Below are 17,217 nucleotides of genomic sequence, written 5' to 3' on the forward strand. Positions count from 1 at the left end.
CAAATAGGCACGTGTCCGTAAGAAACCGCTCTCAATTGGACTGCGATGCACTTCCATCGGTTCTTTTTTTCTTTATTTCTGATGGTTTGAGGTCTGTCTGCGAGATAGGTTGCTGGAACGCCTTATGTTGACGAGTCTCTCAAAATGGAGGCAAAACTTGCACTTCGTCGAAATTAGCCAAGTTCACGTAGTTATGAAAATTCCATCAATGGCAGGCCGCAAGATTTCCGTCTTAAGAAATCAAAGAGACAGGACATCATATAGGAGTGTAAGTTGATGATTTTAAAGAAAGTCGGTAAAATGTTGCTTTTTTTTGCTGGAAACTAACCCTGTTTTCCATTGCTCAAGCTCACCTGAGAGGGCGAGACAATTAGCTAAAGAGTAAGCAAATTTGAACAAGCGAAACAGGCACTAGCCTCCTATGCAGACACTCTTCGTACCCATCACGCTCCTACAGGAAGTTAAGTGAGAAGAGACATTTCTCCTCTCAATGCGCTTGTTTTGTTACTTCGCTTGCTAGCTTGACCGACTCGCTCCTTTCTTGATAGTGATACAGGCAGGCCAATCAAAACATAATTTTAAATATCCAGGACAGCCCATGATTCGATTTAAGGATTCTTTCCACAGGGAAATAAACACGAATTAACAGGTTTTAACCATGAGTTTATTTTTCAGCTATTATTACCACTTAGAAGCAAAATTGCTGAGTTCTTTTGCCAATTGAGCAGAGAGTCGGTCTGCAACTTTGATTTTTCATTACCCACACTTTTATGCACTTTGTTTAAACCTACACGATTCTAATGAGGCTGGTGGTTAACTATAGTTATCGCCCCACCGGGCGAATGATGATGCGACGGCGACTGATGATGCGATTACGACTGATGAAGCGACGTCGACTGATGAAGCGACGGCGACTGATGACGCGACGGCGACTGATGATGCAACGGCGGCTGATGCTGCGACGGCGACTGATGATGCGACGGCGGCTGATGATGCGACGGCGACTGATAATGCGACGGCGACTGATGAAGCGACGGCGACTGATGCTACTAATGCTACGGCGGTGGCGTGTTTTGAGTTGGGGAGGGGAAATCTTCTTGTCATAATGTCTGCCAGGTTTCTTGTATACAAGTTCCAGTTGCACTATACACCGTCGCTTGTCGTCTAGGTGCCTGGATGTTATTATTTTGCTTGGATTGGTTGTAACGTCCTCTCCCAAAACACCTGGATGGGGAAATATCATTTCAGTTCGTTGTTGTAAAGCCTCGGCTATGAGATCACTATAATAAGTATAGATGTTTTACATACAAATACATGTTGTTGTTGTTTTTTTTTTATCACGGTAAAGCAATCAGAAAACAGATTTCAAATAGAAATTAAGGGTATAACTTTAAATACCGGTTATCAAAGTGTCCAATTTTTGTTTGATCTTCTGTGTCCTTGAGCAGTTTACTATCTTGTAGTAGAGATACGAATACTGGAAAGAGAGAAAAGACAATCACGATTAGAACCTCAATAGGGCTTTGTAGAAACCTCAGAAGTCAACGAATGGTAAAGTATGGGAAAGTGATTAGGGCGTCAGAATTTTACGCTGGATATTCTGGCTTTAAATCTGCGTCTCTGACCACTGAGATTTGTTTCACGGTATTCCCCTGTTCAAATCCTGCAAATAGCCAATTTGCATTGCCAGCCTTCTACCGATCTGGATTTTTCATTTTATTCCGGCTGTGGGTCACGAGTGGTTAACATGCAACCCTCTTAAATTATGTGGGAGCTATTTTTCGCGTTCATATATAACTGAGGCTTTGTTATGGGTAGCCAAACTGCTCTAGTTAATGACAGAGAAATGGGTTTTTGTAACATTAAAGCACAAATCATCGTATCGTAGAAACATACCTGATATTCAGGTTCGTAACTTCCCGGCCTTTTCACCACCTTAGTAGAAATTTTTTTCTTGTAGTTCTGACCCTCGAGGTCTGCCTTCTTTAACATTGCTTGTATTTCTGAATCCGAAGTATGAAAGTCAAGATTTTTAACCTTTACTTCCACGTCTTCCGCTGTATTGGCCTCTGTGAATAATAAAAAAACATAGTCTTTATCGCAGATCTTCACTTTAGTTAATTAGAAGTCGTAAGCACAACATTTTTAGAGCTATGGTATGTCTCTCAATGCAGGCGTAATAATAATAATAATACTTGATTTATATAGCGCGATTTACAGCGATGTCAAATCGCGCTTTACAATCACAGCAAATACATGTCATTACATCAATACTGAATATAGAAAAAGAAAATTACATTTACATATTTATAGGTCTAATATTTCTAATGTACAAAATGTCTGAATGTGGTGTTTAATTCTATAGAAAAACTTTCCTAAAATGATTAGTCTTAACTTTTTTCTTAAAAACATTCATTTCGTCACAAGATCTTATTTCAAGTGGCAGGGAATTCCACAGTTGGAGTGAGGCTACTGAAAAGGATCTTAATCCATAACTACAGAGTTAAGTGAGTTTATATTCCACGTTAGCAAGGCGGTTACTGTTTAAAGATCTTAAATTACGTGGAGGAATATACTTCTGAATTAGTTCTGATAGATACGACGGGGCTAGACCAATTAAACATTTAAAAGTCATCAAAAATAATCTTAAAAACTATGCGCTCTTGTACTGGCAGCCAATGCAGTTTATACAATACTGGAGATATGTGTTCACGTTTAGCTGCAAGCGTAACGATTCTGGCCGCTACGTTTTGAACATGCTGAAGTCTCATTAAAGTTTGTTTAGGCAGTCCATACAGTAATGAGTCACAAAAGTCTAATCTGGAGGTAATAAAGGCATGTACGAGGATTTCAGTTGTATGGCGACTGATGTATTTTCTTATGCGACTAATATTATTTTCGAAGATGATAAAAACCTGCTTTATATATAGCAGTAACATGGTTTTCCATAGCCACGAAAGTATCATAAACAACCCCAATATTTCTTGCTGTTGATGGCTTACTGATTTCCTCGTCACAGACCGAGATTGATATCAATATTCGGGAAGGAAATTTAAATTTCCCTTCCGCCATTCTTTTTGAAAGTTTGATTTTCTTTGACTGAAATAGTCAATTATTTATCACTCCGATCCGCTGATATCTCAAACAAAAGTGATTACAAAAGGAATTTAGACTTCAACTGGAAAAGCAAAACTTTGTATCAAACGTAGCAATTAGTGTCGCGATTACAGTCTTCTCTCGTAGGATTTCTCCAGTTTTATCCTATAGAAAAATAAATGGCCATGTAAATCGTCTTATTTCAATACTAAGAGAATGAAACAGACATAGTCTAAGTCTTAGTTAATGAGGTAGTGATGGATATTTCTTCCAAGAATCATAGTCCAACACACTCGCAGCTATTTGAATTGTCGCTTTATTGGCGTCTCTGTCAATCTCTTCTCTCTCAGTACAAAGATTCACTATTACACAACAACTCTCTTTTGATACAAAATAGTTAACAATGTGTTAATCAATTCAAGAGGTCTACAAGTAAATCATAATGAATGTCATTGAAACGAAAAAAGAAACTCCCCCGCGGAGAGTATAAATTTCGCTACACACCATCTATCATCAGTATCATTGAAGTTGAAATTACGGTACATTTCCCATCACCCTTCCCCCATGTGTCTATATACGTTGTACTTATTTTTAATTGAAGTTTATCAGGTCACAATTCAACTTTCTTTGTCATTGTCATTAAGATCTTGCATGTACATATACAGCTTCGCCTCGACTTTCTTAAAAATTAAAATTTATTTATTTATTTATTTTGGCTTCGCCACAACTGCCGCATTACGCAAACGCCTAAAAACAGGGACTTCTGGATTGAGCTTTCCCGCCGTTCCCGAGGCCCTCCGGTCACAAGACAGTTCCAAGGGGTAGAGACGGTTTTCGTCTCGCTCAATGTGACCACTTGCCAACCGCAACTCAGCTGCTTGGACTACTCCTTCGCGCCCAGCGTACAGTGCCTCTACTATTCCAATGGATCGTGCTTTAAACTAAGTTGCCCTTGTAGGCCCCTAAAGTACTCCTTAGTCCAGCTGCTCCACATGGCGTCTAAAGTACTTATCCGCGTTGTCTGAGTATATCTTCACAGGTTTTCCTTTCCTGGCTAGCAGTCGCTTGAGGCTTCTAAGAAACTCCCTAGTCTCCATGCTCTTGCTGTGTTCCAGGTAGAGTGCTTGTGTAAGGCTACAGGTCTAAAGCGCTAATTTATACCTTCCCCTCTTTTATCTAAGTCACATGGCACTTAACGGGGCCAGCAAAGTAAATTACTTTTGAATCTCAAGAGCCACGCACCAATCCTCATCACTTTACTAAGGACGAACTTTCCCAGCAGCTCGTCTGGTCGGTCTTTTGAAGCATTACCTCCACCAAAAAGGTCTTTAGTTATCTTTGGCTACGCTTGGCTCTAAAAGGTGGGGTTGTCACGATGTCTGAAGGCCATTCACTTTTTCTGGGTAGCCAGTTTGTTTCTTGCCACCACAGCTTACCGCTGACTTACCCTCCGCGACTTCCTAGGTCGCAACTTTTCTCTTTCATAGGTACATGGCGACAAGAGATCTTTGGATTTGCCTGCATTTTCTTCACTCTGTTTACCACGAATTCCTTGTATTCACCAGCACCCCTCAACCGATGGAGCGCTACTAAGTTGTTAAGCTATCCATACGTCCACTTTACAGAGAATCCCTCAAGAGCGTTCCATAAATTGATGACAAGATTTGTTGAGATGTGCGCTGCGGTATAATGAGTCATTGTTTGACTAGTCGAGCTCTAATTGTCACCAATCCCTTGCTACCGCCGGATGTCTGTCCCAGGACTGCATGCAGTGTCGCGTAAATACCGTTTTGGCCAGCATCACCAAAGGCATTGCACTTAACGTCTTCATCCAGTGCTCTTGTTTAAGCGTTAATATAGACCTTAATATAGTGATCTCCGGTGCCAAGGCCTTCTTCCAGCGCGACCATTGCCTAGCTAGATGTAGAGGCAGTGGTGCATCTCAGGGCACCTATGCATTCACGCTTAATGGCGTCACAAGGCTTTGTAGATCGTAGATGTTTGCTAGGCTACGACAAAAGCCCTCTCTTGGATGCAGCTGTATCTTCTTGTGTTATGAGGACACTAATTTGGTCTTCTCGTTTGTTCCATGGAAGCTCAAGGAGACTGCAGGTTTTTTCTTTCGGTTAACCGAGCTTTATCTTCCATTCTTGGTTCACTCTCCTCTACGACGGCAGCATTTGAGTGCCACCTATGTTATGCAAACCTCGAAGATGTCGATGGCTCTTTGTTTTGGGCGCTGCGCCTCCTTTCACAGTTGGTTTTCCACCGATCAGATCATCGACGTAAAGGCTTTTGCGAAGTTCAGCAACGAGATCTAGTATGCGAACTTCCCTGAATTCAAGGAGACACGCTATCACTCCCACTAGAAGAAAGGGAGATGGGTTTCTACTTCAGAGTGCTGGCTGCTCTTCCAATGGAAACTAAAAGCGTGTCTTTCTTCCTTCTTGATGCGCACCCGAATAAACGCTTGTTTCGGGCGACAGGTTGAAAACGCATGCACACTAACACATTCCACAGGTGGTTTTGAAACGGGGCCTAGCGTACAAATAATCATCCAAACTTGATGCTTGTAGATTGGCCCAAGCCGATGCATCAAAGACATTTCTCAGCTCTGTGCTTTCAGCTCTCATGAACGACCGGCTTGTGGGCATGATAAAATTCGTTCCCTTTGGTGGATTACTCCTGATTTTCACTATCCGGCCTTCGGCTGCTCGATTATCACTGCATAACTCTCTCTCACTCACAAGCGTTGCAGCTCGTTTTTGAGGATGACAAGTCTTCGCAAACTTCCTGCTTTATTGTTTGGCAAAGGTGGATGGTTCCCTCTCCATTTAAAAGATGTCTGAAAAAAACAGTCAGGGTCCCGTACTAGCTGCTCTCGAAATTCTACATACACTGCTTGTTGATCATGCTCCGTAGTGTTTTCTAGGTCTAAGGTATCCAGCTAACAGAGCTCCGCGTAATCTACGTGGCAGGTTTGAGTTAGCAGCATGTTGTTGTGATCGCTTTCGATCCCCGGTGACATAATAGTCCAACAACCACCCATTTTTAGATGTGTTGATTGCTGCATATCTGCTTGCGCCTAATTTCAGGTGCACTGGTTGATGTGGCTCAGGGTCGCTGTCTCTTATCTGGACTCCTGCTAGGTGAACGTGCGAGTCAATAATCCTCTGGTAGTTCGTATTGTCAATCACCAGAAACTACCTTCTCTCATTTTAATGATGTCGACAGCTAATTCTAAGCTGTCATCGATCACTTGTACAGTGATTGTGGAAAGTTCTACTTGACGTAAGATTAGATCTAAGCATCATTCGTTCGCCGAACTTCTCGAGAACGAGAGCGCTAGGGAATTTTCCTCAACAGTGCCACCGAAGCATACGAACTCCCAGCTCCTGTATCAAGAAGTGCACAGCACTCCACAGCACAGCACTCCTTGGACGTTGATTTTAACACCAGGGTAAACCATTCGCACTTTGCTGACGGTGGCTGCCAAACGTTGGTCTCAATGGTTGCAAATTGATGTGTGGCGTTTCTGTCCGCACTTCTGGAACCGACCCCACTCAAGATTGCATTCGGTTGCGTGGCGTGCAATTAAAGCACATTCATTTCGTTTGTCCAACGTGATCACCGGCGTGAAATCGCGCGAGAAGTGATTCACGTTATCACAATAAACACACGAGCGTTGCTTTTGTTTCTTCAACATGATACAGGAGAGATTTGGTCTCATGGCGCTTAGATGTCGCAACATTCTTTGCATTGGTATTCTCTTCTATCACGGGATATCATGTCCCTTCACTTCATGAATGCCTGGACTAAATGACCTTTGACTCAGTCGGCTTTGATACCTTCTAATTTATCCAGCACGCTTCTGATCATTCCATTCACTCGCTCTATTTTACCAAGGGTTTCCAGTAACTGCACGTTGTATAGCACGGTTTTTAAATTTGTAGAAAACATTCACTCTCTTCGGACCTGCGCCTGTCACTGTGGGGAGTGCCAAAAAATTTGGAATGTATGCGTTGACAATTTTGCTACTTTTACCATAGTCCCCTTTGAGGATTTCTTGGCTTTATCGACGTGTGCCATGACCTTCGGCTCTACTAGCTCTTTTTGTCACTGGCGCTAAATCGGTGGCGTCAATTTCGGTCTTGAACTTGTTCCAAAATGGCAACCAATTCGCAAATGTCCCGTCGAATTTCGTGATAGTAAGCTTTGGAAGCTTTGCAGTGACGGTTTCGTTCAGACCTTAATCCTGTTGGTTCGCTGCCATGGCGTTTCGGGTTAGCGTTTCTCAAGTTCAAGATCCAAGCTTCTCGTGTTATTCCTGCTTAAGAAACATGTTATGTTTTTCCAATTCCACCTTGTACGCGGCTCTCTTCTCTTGTTCTATTTTTGCTATCAGTTGACGTATCGATAGAGTCCTTTAATCTGCCTCTACAGTTTGGTTTGTAGTACTCCTCGGCCCAAACGCTGACTTTCTCTTCCGATTCCCCTTTAGCAAATTTCTGTTCGACAATGGATTATTTTGAGGTGTGGATGGCTTGGATTTTTCACGTAATTAATGCGTTTTGATATGGCTCTTAGTTGTGAGAAGCGATCCCTTTTTCGTTCTTGCTGAGAATAAACGTGAACGATAGGATTTTTCTGTCAATTCTTTGGAGTGGTTCCCCATTGCGTAGTTACATAAAGATGAATACTGATTGTTTATCCGCCTCGATTTTTATCGCTGACCGTTGCCCTTTTCGAGCCAAAATCACAGAAAGAACCCCGTCTGATGCTTGTGTTGGGAATGCCTCCAAGAATCGTAAACACACCTGCAGTTATTTCAATTATATTTTATTGGCGTCCCCGCCTAACCCCTCTCTCGTTGTATAAAGATTCACAGCTTCGGCTTTTGATACGAGATAGTTACCAACGGAAATCGATTCACGAGGTCTACAAGTCAATCATAATGAATGTCATTGGAGCGAACAAACAAACTTCCCCACTATCTATCAATTAAATGGAAATCATGGTGCATTTCCCAACGGTAGAATTCCAAGTTCAAGTAGCCGCCTCCAAACCAACCTAACGTTCTCGAAGGGTATTAAAAAATCGATACATAAAGCAACGGCATTACCTGCAAAGATAGATAAAAGGGCGAGAACGAAGACGAGTGTGGCACTCTTAGCAATCATCTTGCTGGCTCACTGATCCGCTCTGAGGCTACTCTTGTAAAACCAATGAATCTTGGTGCTGGCACTCTCATAATTTTTCACTGACATTGATTTCGTTAAGTTTCAGTTTAGTTTAACAGACATGTCAATCATTTGGTTTCATTTACATCGAAAACACGAAAGACCCATTGTCGGAACAAGTTAGCATTTTGTTTATAAACGTATACGTCGTATACATACTGCGCATGGAGTAGCTTTGGCTATACATTAACATAAGATATATTAACCTTCGCTGGAAAATGAAATAAAACATCAGAAATAATACATATACTACGGTCTACAAAGTTAATATCTCAGTAATATTTTAAATTTCCTTGACCAGTTTTGTTTATAAACGTCTTTCTCTCAGTTAAAAAGCCTTAGTAATGAAATAGATGCACTTTGTTTTTTTATAAGAACGTCTTATTTCGGAGCTGAGGCTGAACGTTCTTATATATTTTGCGATTTGAGGCTGAAAACGTTCTTAAGATGTTCTTAAATACACTACTTGTATTTCAGTAAATCAATATGGACGTGACCAGGAAACCTATCAAAGTACTGCTGAGATATGGTATCAACAACTGCTGATTATGACAAACCGAGATGTGTGTCACCATTGTTATAATGTTATACAAAACATGCCCTTAAGTATTGTGGTTAGTTTACATTTGTTACCTTGATTTTATGCACAGATTAAAAAAATAAAAACGTTCCTTAATCGACTCTCAGCCTGAGGAATGTTTTTAATACGTTCTTAAAATTTTGGTTAATCTCAGCATCGACGTTCTTATAAAAAAAGGTTCTTATTAAAAAAACAGAGTGTATATCATGAGTTGATCTAAAGTTATGATGAAGTTTAGACTGCATGATTTAGAAACTTTTAGCACATAAGGTGCTCATGACATTTTTCGAAAGCTACTTTTGTGGTTTGATTTTAGTTTTGGAAATATCAAAACGAACGACAACAATGTACCATACTCTTCAGGCTAAACCGCTTAAAATCGCCAACGAAATCGCATAAACTGAAAAACAACTTGTGCAGACTGCACTTGCCACTGACACTATTCTTTTTGAGGAAAAAAAGCAGATTTCACAGATGAAGATGTATTGCTTTATTACGAGCGGGAGAGCCGGAAAGATCCGCCGCTTTATAAACTTCCTCGTTAGACTTGTAGAATAAGCATAAGTAGCGAGTGGCTAAATTAGAAATCGATCAGCACAATCAGCCTTACCGACTGTCGTAGACAAGAGAATTAGAGCCCAAAGTAGTGAAGTCAACTCCAAAAGTTTCATCTTCATTCGATGGTGGTGTAGTGAATAATGATACTACCAGAAGCTTTCGTGTGAAAAGCCATGTGAAAAACCATGTGAAAACAAGCTTAATTTCACACATTTTTCATATGATTTTCACAACATTTCACACATATTTCACATGCTTATTTCACGTGCATGGACAATATTGTCATCTTTGCTAGTTAGTGCCACGTTGTGACTACAGCACTTTGAATAAAATGTTGTAACAATGTGTTTATAAGTTATTTTCATTTTTAATATTGCTCTCAGCTAGGTAAAGAAAGCCAAACTGAAGTTTTCAGGTTTAAAACAACGATAATCACTTGTCGGGACGCCAGGAAAGCGGCCGCGGCCGCGGCCAGTTAATGGAGGTGGTCCTTTAATACAGGTTTCAAATGCAGTGTGTAACGAAGAATATTGTTGGGACTCTGGCAACTGGCCGCTGAAAAGAGGTTGGCCGCTTAATAGGAGGCCGCTTAATAGAAGTTCGACTGTAGCAGCATGTGAAGAGTATATGAAGAGTATGTGAATTGTATGTAAAAAACATGTGAAGAATGTAATCCTTTTCACATGCTTTTTCATATGCAATTTCACACACAAATTCACACATTTTTAAGGCAAAGCAAGTTTCTGTTTTCACATGGAATTTCACAGAGTATTTCATGTAAAAAACCATGTGAAATTCTTGTATCACAGCAAAAACACCATCTTTCACATGCATTTCACATACCATTTCACACACTATTTAATATCATTTCACGCTATATTTCAGATCACCACATTGCTTAACAAAGACATATACCGTAATGATTCGATTTAGCGCCCTCCTTCCAACTAGCGCCCCCTTCCAAATAAGCCCCCCCCTCCCCCCTTCGAATGTGTTTTAGTTAATAAGCGCCCCTATTCTAATAAGCGCAGAATCTGACGTTGAGGATGCGGCACCAGATAGCTTGATAATTGACGCAAGTGACACTAAAGTCATCGACGTCGGAAAGATAAACTCATGAACATTCACCGTACCGTACATGTATACCGTTTATTACTGCTGAAATGAACAATTTTTTTAAAAGCAACTGAACTTTCAACGATTTATTACTGTTTCAGTTTCTGTTATTGTTAGTTATAACGTCACAACCGATAACGTCATAACCCCCGCTTGAACTGGTCTGGTTTCCTTGGAGTTGAATTATTCGATCTGCTTGTAAAAGCGTAGTTTCTTCGCTCTGAACTCTCCCAATTTCCACCGTTTAAACTGCCGAGTACTACTTAGAAGTTATTATTTCGATTTACCGCTTGAAAAACGTTTGCTTTCTTTCTCAAATCGGAAAGATCAGAGACTTAAATTCATACATGTGGCCGCCATTGAACGAAAACAACCTTTTAAATGATGATTTGCTTTGACGTCACACAGGTAGAGATGAGTGGGTCTCCTCCCTCGTGATGTACGCGCCGATAATAGATTTTGATTGGGCCGTTTTTGTTGAAGACAATCAGAACAATAGATCCCTTCTGGGAGAGGGCAGAATTTAATGCAGGTTTAATGAATAAATCAAATGATGATTTGACGTCACATAGAAAGGGATGAGTGGGTCCCCTCTCTCGTGATATGTGCCTAAATAATAGATTTTGATTGGGCCGCCTCTGTTGAAGACAATCAGAACAATACATCTCTACTAGGGGAGGACATATTTTAATGCATAAATTAATGTGCAAATTTGTGGCTACGTCGAAGAAGATACCCGACCCAAACCTAGACACGGCCTCCCCTGCGGGCATTCCGTGTAATTGACATTGTCGGAGCTATAAAACAAGACCTCTAGATTCTGTGGATGTTTGCATGAATAAGTTCATCAAAATCAGTTATGCCTCGTCCGTCCAGTGAAGATATAAGACGGTGAGCCATTTGGATGAAAGAAATGTTAGGATATCAATTTTCTCCTTTGTTCTAAAAATTTAACAATGCATATACATGTACATATAGAAGAAGCACATCTACAGTACATAAATGAGGCCTCATTAAAGGTTATCGGGATACAGGATATTTGATCATGAGAAGCAAACATAAGGATACGGATTTACTTTGGGGGTAAAATTACAATACAGGGATCAGGGAAATTGAGAGAAGAGAATCTGGGATATCAAGCAAGAAATTTGGTACAGTATAAACTAAAAGGGATATGCCATTTTTAGCAAAAAAATTAAGAGGATACATAAAAATACAGACTCCCCCTGCCCCCTCCCCACTATATCATTATGGTGCCTGATAAATAACAAGCTTTGTTATCCAACTGCACTTAGTATTGTACAAATAATGCATGAAATGAGTACAAAATTATTCCCCAGTATTCTTGTATAGTTAGTTATTTGTACAGTAGAAAGCCAGTTGGCAGTGACATGTACAGTAAAAAAAAAAAACCAGATGTGCCGAAACATGTGCGTAAACCGTCACACTATCTCTTATAGCTTGTTTTCATTGCTGCTCATTAAAAAAGTTTAAGTTGGATAATATAAAAATATATCATTGGAGGCTTTGGTGCCGTACATAGTATTGAAATTAATATTTCAAACAAAAACGAAAATTGTACATGTAATGCAGTGATTGGCAAGGATTACTGTGGTGACAATTTAAGTGAAATATAGTTCTTAGATCACATGAATTATTTTTGCAACTAATAAAAAAATGTCTGATAATAAAAGGTTTCAGGAAACACTTTAGAGCAAAAATGAGCGATCTAAAAAGTGAACGACGTTTCGATGACTCCATATCATCATTATCAAGTTCGAAATACATGTAAAATTAATTATATTTATATACAGTAACAAAAGTGTGAAAATATTTAGGGAATAAAGGGAGTTGAAGTATTCAATTGTTATCAGTGTAAAGAGTTTGGCGCGAACTGAATCCGATTGCGTGTTAAGTTTTGGTTTTACGTTCCTGGTAAACAGCATCTCGTAGATCAAGCAGTCAAACCTTGTGCGGCATTTCTTTAGCACGTTAAATTGGTCTTGTATATCAGTTGCTTGCAGCTTGTGTTCTTCTTTCAGGTATTTACCAATAGCAGAATGTTTATGTTCAGCGATGCGTTGAAAGAGATGTCGGGATGTATATCCGACATAAACCGTATCGCACAGATCACATGAAAATTTATAAACAACGCAATGTTGGTTAATTAGGGAAGGTTTAGCCTTCACCACTTTGAGATCATCAATAATTTTTCTGCTAGTAAACACTGGGCGCAATTTACTTCCAATTTTCTTGCTAAGTTCGCTGAGATCTTTTCGTACAGCGTCGGCCGATCTCTGATCTTTAAATGCCAAGACAATTCTAATGGGCTGATCTTGTAGAATTTCGGCTTGTGGTTCGGCTTGATCTTGTGAACGGATGAAACTGCTGATGGTCTATTCAATAAGTCGCGGAGGATATCTCAATTTCAGGAACATTGATTTCAGGTTGTTACATTCATCAGTAAACATTTGTCTGTATAGCGAACCAGCCGTGAACTGCTACTAAAAATAGTGCGCGAAAAAAAAAAAAAAAAAAAAAAGAAACAGAAAAGGGAAATGTATGGAAAGTTCAAAAGACGACTGGAAGCTTTCTGGCACAGCTACATCCCTCCAATTTTTTTCTTAAAATCCTTTTCCTAGTGTTAAAGTTCACCAATTCATGAATTTTTCAGAAGCGATGTTTTATAAAAATTATTTGACATCGGATTTCCACACAAACACTGTTATTTCAAGCCTTTTTGCCTACTCATCAAAATGGCGTCGAAAACCGTGATAAGGCCTATTTGCCTTATTTAAAATCAGCTTTTTAAATCGTTTGGTGTATTATGACCGCGGGAGTGAGTTGCATAAAATTTTACATCGGGCGTAACTGCTAACGCCAGACCTTCATCCCAGTCATATTCAGTATTTTACGCCCGCTGTTAAGTTTTATGCAACTCGTCCCCGATCCCCTGATGATTGATGGTGAAGGCTACCGCCGGACTGACAATCCCATCTTCCAAAGAATCCTGCACCTTCTTACCGCAGTCGGGGAACTGGGCCCAAAAAGATGTGTCGCCTGATTACTTTTACTCGTCAGGTTTTGTTTTTTCCCACCAAAAGGCTCGAAAAAGTGCAAGCTGACTTGTAAAAGTACCAAGTTCATAATCAACGGCAATCGACGAGAACATTTGAACAAAGTACTGGAAATTTTGCTTCCTTTTTTTTCCCAGATTGTTGTATGATCTTTTGAAGGCGAATTTGAGTAGGATAACGCAGTTTGATCTTACTGCAGACTCGTACCCAGTCGCTATTTTCGTGTTTTGTGGGGTGAATAGATTGGATACGAGGATGGATTGAAGGGGGGAGGGGAGGGGGGGTTCTCATGGGAAGAGGCGAAGGAAAAATGGCGACTGGCAGATTTCCGGTTTGACAGATCCATGCGATTATGCGTGGAACCGTGCAGTGCAAGAAAACGGAGTAATTTTAGACATTTCTTGCAGTCAAAATTCACTGTGGGTTCTAGTTTGGTATTTAACGAGCTAAAGCGTTCGTCCGATGAGGGATTTATTTTTTTGTTTGCTTGTAATGTCGTGCTGCCGTAATGGCTTCTTCGCGGAAAGACGATGTGGGTGATTTGGACAGTTCTTTCAGTGAATTGTGGATCGAAGGTTAGTTTCACAGTCATATTTTGTGTTCCTCGGAGGAGCCATTACGGCAGCACGAAATTTATTTACAAGCCAATAAAAAAGAAATCCCTCTTCGGACAAACGCCATATTGGATCAAAATCTGCCAGTCGCAATTTTTCCTTCGCCTCTTCCCATGACACCCCGCGCGCCTCAATCCATCCTCGTATCCAATCTTCTCACCCCACAAAACACGTAAATAGCGACAGGGTACGAGTCTGGGACTCTCCCTTCCCTTCCTCCGTTCTTTCGCTTTGTCCCAATTCCCGCGCGTTCATGCAAACAGCACAAAACGCACAAACCCCCAAAGGAAACGCTTGCTACTCTGGCTGAGATTAAAGTATTAAGAGATGCGGTATCAACGCATAGAGAACACACTGACAGAGTACACAATTGAATAGATTTGGTCATTTTTCTCTTTTCGTTTTCACGGTGTCTTTCTATTCATGCAACTACATATCCAAACAACAGTATTTTTTCAGCTTCGCTGCAAGAAGCAGCTGGTATTGAATTAGGGTCAATAAATTAAGAAATTTGCAAAATGTATTGAAATTTATCTTTCTGACTCTTTTCAAGCGAAGAAGCGTAGTTTGAACATTTAATCGGTCATGAGGGATCGCGATAATCTAAACTGAATTTTGCGATTTTATTTGAACACATGAATATCTTTTTTACATATTAAAGTATATTTTTAATTATCTTTATCCAGGTGCACGTTCATTAACTGATTACCATTTAATGACTTCTGTAAAGCTTGTCATAGCACTATACTAGGCAAGACTGTTTTGGATGAATATTCCCGGCGGTAAATTTTTGCGAAGTAAAGAATTTGTTAAAGCTACTGAATTTCTCTTTATGTGACATCAAATTTTTGCGATAAAAAAAGTAAAAAATACAACTATTATTGTCTCGAAAATCTCCACCTGAATTAAACAAAATATTATATTATGTAAATTCGATGATTTGAAAGTACTGTGCCTTAAGATACTAGGCCTGAAGATATAAAAATTTATAAGAAGAAAAGTAATTAGGTATCTGGCAAGTATCAGGCAAGCCCAGCCTGTGGCGCGCTCTAAAGATACTGCAAGGAAAGTCTTTCTCATCTTCAGTTGTCTCGAATGCGCGCAGCTGAATGATGCGTCAACGACGGAACATCCGATTCACCACAGCAAAATTGTCGCTTGCAAAATAATATCTCTCTTCATCATGATTATATGTATTTGAAACCAGGATATTAAGAAGGGACTGATCAAATCTGTGACAACCTCCAAAGGTTTCTGGAAGATAGTTTAAGTTACACCATATTCTTGAGCCATCCGGTGCGATACAATCCCTCTTGAAGGCACAAACCACAAGCCATTTCATGATGTAGTTCTGAACTTCGGCCGTGTTTACTACAACCACTGCGCCTCCCTGTAACATATCCTTAATCGCAGCTGGTTTTTCCAGCGGAAAATATTCCATCATTCCTGGATGAGTAGCGGTCACTATGGAGTGACCACTAGTAGCGATGTAAAACATAAAGCCTGATTTTTGCCGAGCCAAACGTTCCATGATGACATGAGTTTGATTCCCTTTAAATTTAATCGACGAGTCGAACCACATGATTCCGTCATAATCCGCCAGAATTTCTTGAAATATCAGTGTCTTCCAAGCATAATTGTTCAAGTTACGGACGTGCGGTGGATATGAATCAAAGCTAAACTTTCTGAGCGTCACAAAATGTAGCGACTTTACGTGATTGGCTTGCGCGGCGTCAAGTCCAAGATCATAGAAAATCATCTTTTTTCCCGGAAAGTGCTTAGGAAATTGTTGAATGTTCACCTTAAATTCCTCAAAGTGGTTGCTTGAAACACCAGTTACGGCGGCAACGAGGTCGAAAAATGGCGTGCTTGGGTCTATTGACACAACTGGCTTTCGCTTGAATGTTTCATTCCTAAGAATATTTTGTACTAAAAGTCTGGTTTCGTCATCAAACTTGAACTCTTTACCGGCCGCAGTTGAGTCGCACATTGCCACGTAGCGGTTGAAATATAGTTTCTCGTTTTCATTTTCTTCGGTGATTTGGATTTCGCTTTCTTCTGGCACTGTTTCAAGCGGATTGAAACAACGGTAATTTGTTGGGTGAAAGTTTTCCGCCTTTTGGACGTTAAAGAAATGATAGCTGTAGAATATGAGAAGCGAAAATGTCGCCGCGAGGAAAAAGGCCTTAAATTGGTATAACCTCATCGAAACAAAAAAGAAATCACCTTCTGACCACGACAAACGTGTAAAGGGTTTTAAATTCAGTTGCCGCAACAGAACAAAGAATCGCTCAACTTCGTTCCCAGGGTCCTCTCTCTTCCTAGGGAACGGCGTTGCGAATCGCTGTGTATTGTTATAAGGACGCTGCCTACTAATACAGAAGTATTTTTGTGCGGTTTACGACAGATCCTATCAACGGCTTTTGGAACTGGTCCAAAAAAAAAAAAAACACGCATTTTTTACAAATAAGCAACAATAATAATAAAAAGCTGTAAGATACAAAGGGATGTATGGCGTTTTTTCCAAATTGAAACCTTTGTTACCTCAGAAAAATGCATGGTTAACCCCAATTTTCTTTTGGATACCAAGAGCACTTTAGTACTGAGTTCTGCTTTCCCCGCATAGTTTTAAAAGGCGCAAAAATATCCTTGCATTAGTAGGCACCACTCATAGGAAACCCGAGTATCTTGAGATGTACAGAACGTATGCGCAGCAACAGAAGGTAGGCACCATCCTTAGTATTACCACGTCGCACGCGCAAAGATTTGTGTTTTAGGTGTTTAAAAGGGCCTTTGAAAATATCTTGAACAGACCCAATGAAAAACAGATATAGAGTGTTTCTACTGTATGTATGTTAAAGGGGCTGGCTTTCCTATCAAAATAGGTATATAAAACTAAAAAGGGAACGGTTTGGACCTCACGGTGAAGCCTCCCA

General features: G+C 40.2%; 1 protein-coding gene across 1 annotated transcript; it reads right to left on the bottom strand.

The window, feature by feature from the left end:
- Positions 1–823: 823 nt before the first annotated feature.
- LOC146479171 (uncharacterized) lies at positions 824–8,337 on the bottom strand. Its single transcript, XM_085111097.1, has 4 exons — positions 8,219–8,337; positions 1,897–2,069; positions 1,399–1,477; positions 824–1,224 (listed from the first exon to the last, which is right to left on the bottom strand). The coding sequence occupies exons 1-4, from the start codon at positions 8,274–8,276 to the stop codon at positions 824–826; spliced, it is 711 nt and encodes a 236-aa protein (XP_084967223.1). The 5' UTR covers positions 8,277–8,337.
- Between the last annotated feature and the right edge of the window lie 8,880 nt (positions 8,338–17,217).

This window comes from Pavona decussata, unplaced genomic scaffold (genome assembly GCF_977016875.1).
Source record: "Pavona decussata unplaced genomic scaffold, jaPavDecu1.1 SCAFFOLD_61, whole genome shotgun sequence".
In the NCBI taxonomy this organism is placed as follows: Eukaryota; Metazoa; Cnidaria; class Anthozoa; order Scleractinia; family Agariciidae; genus Pavona; species Pavona decussata.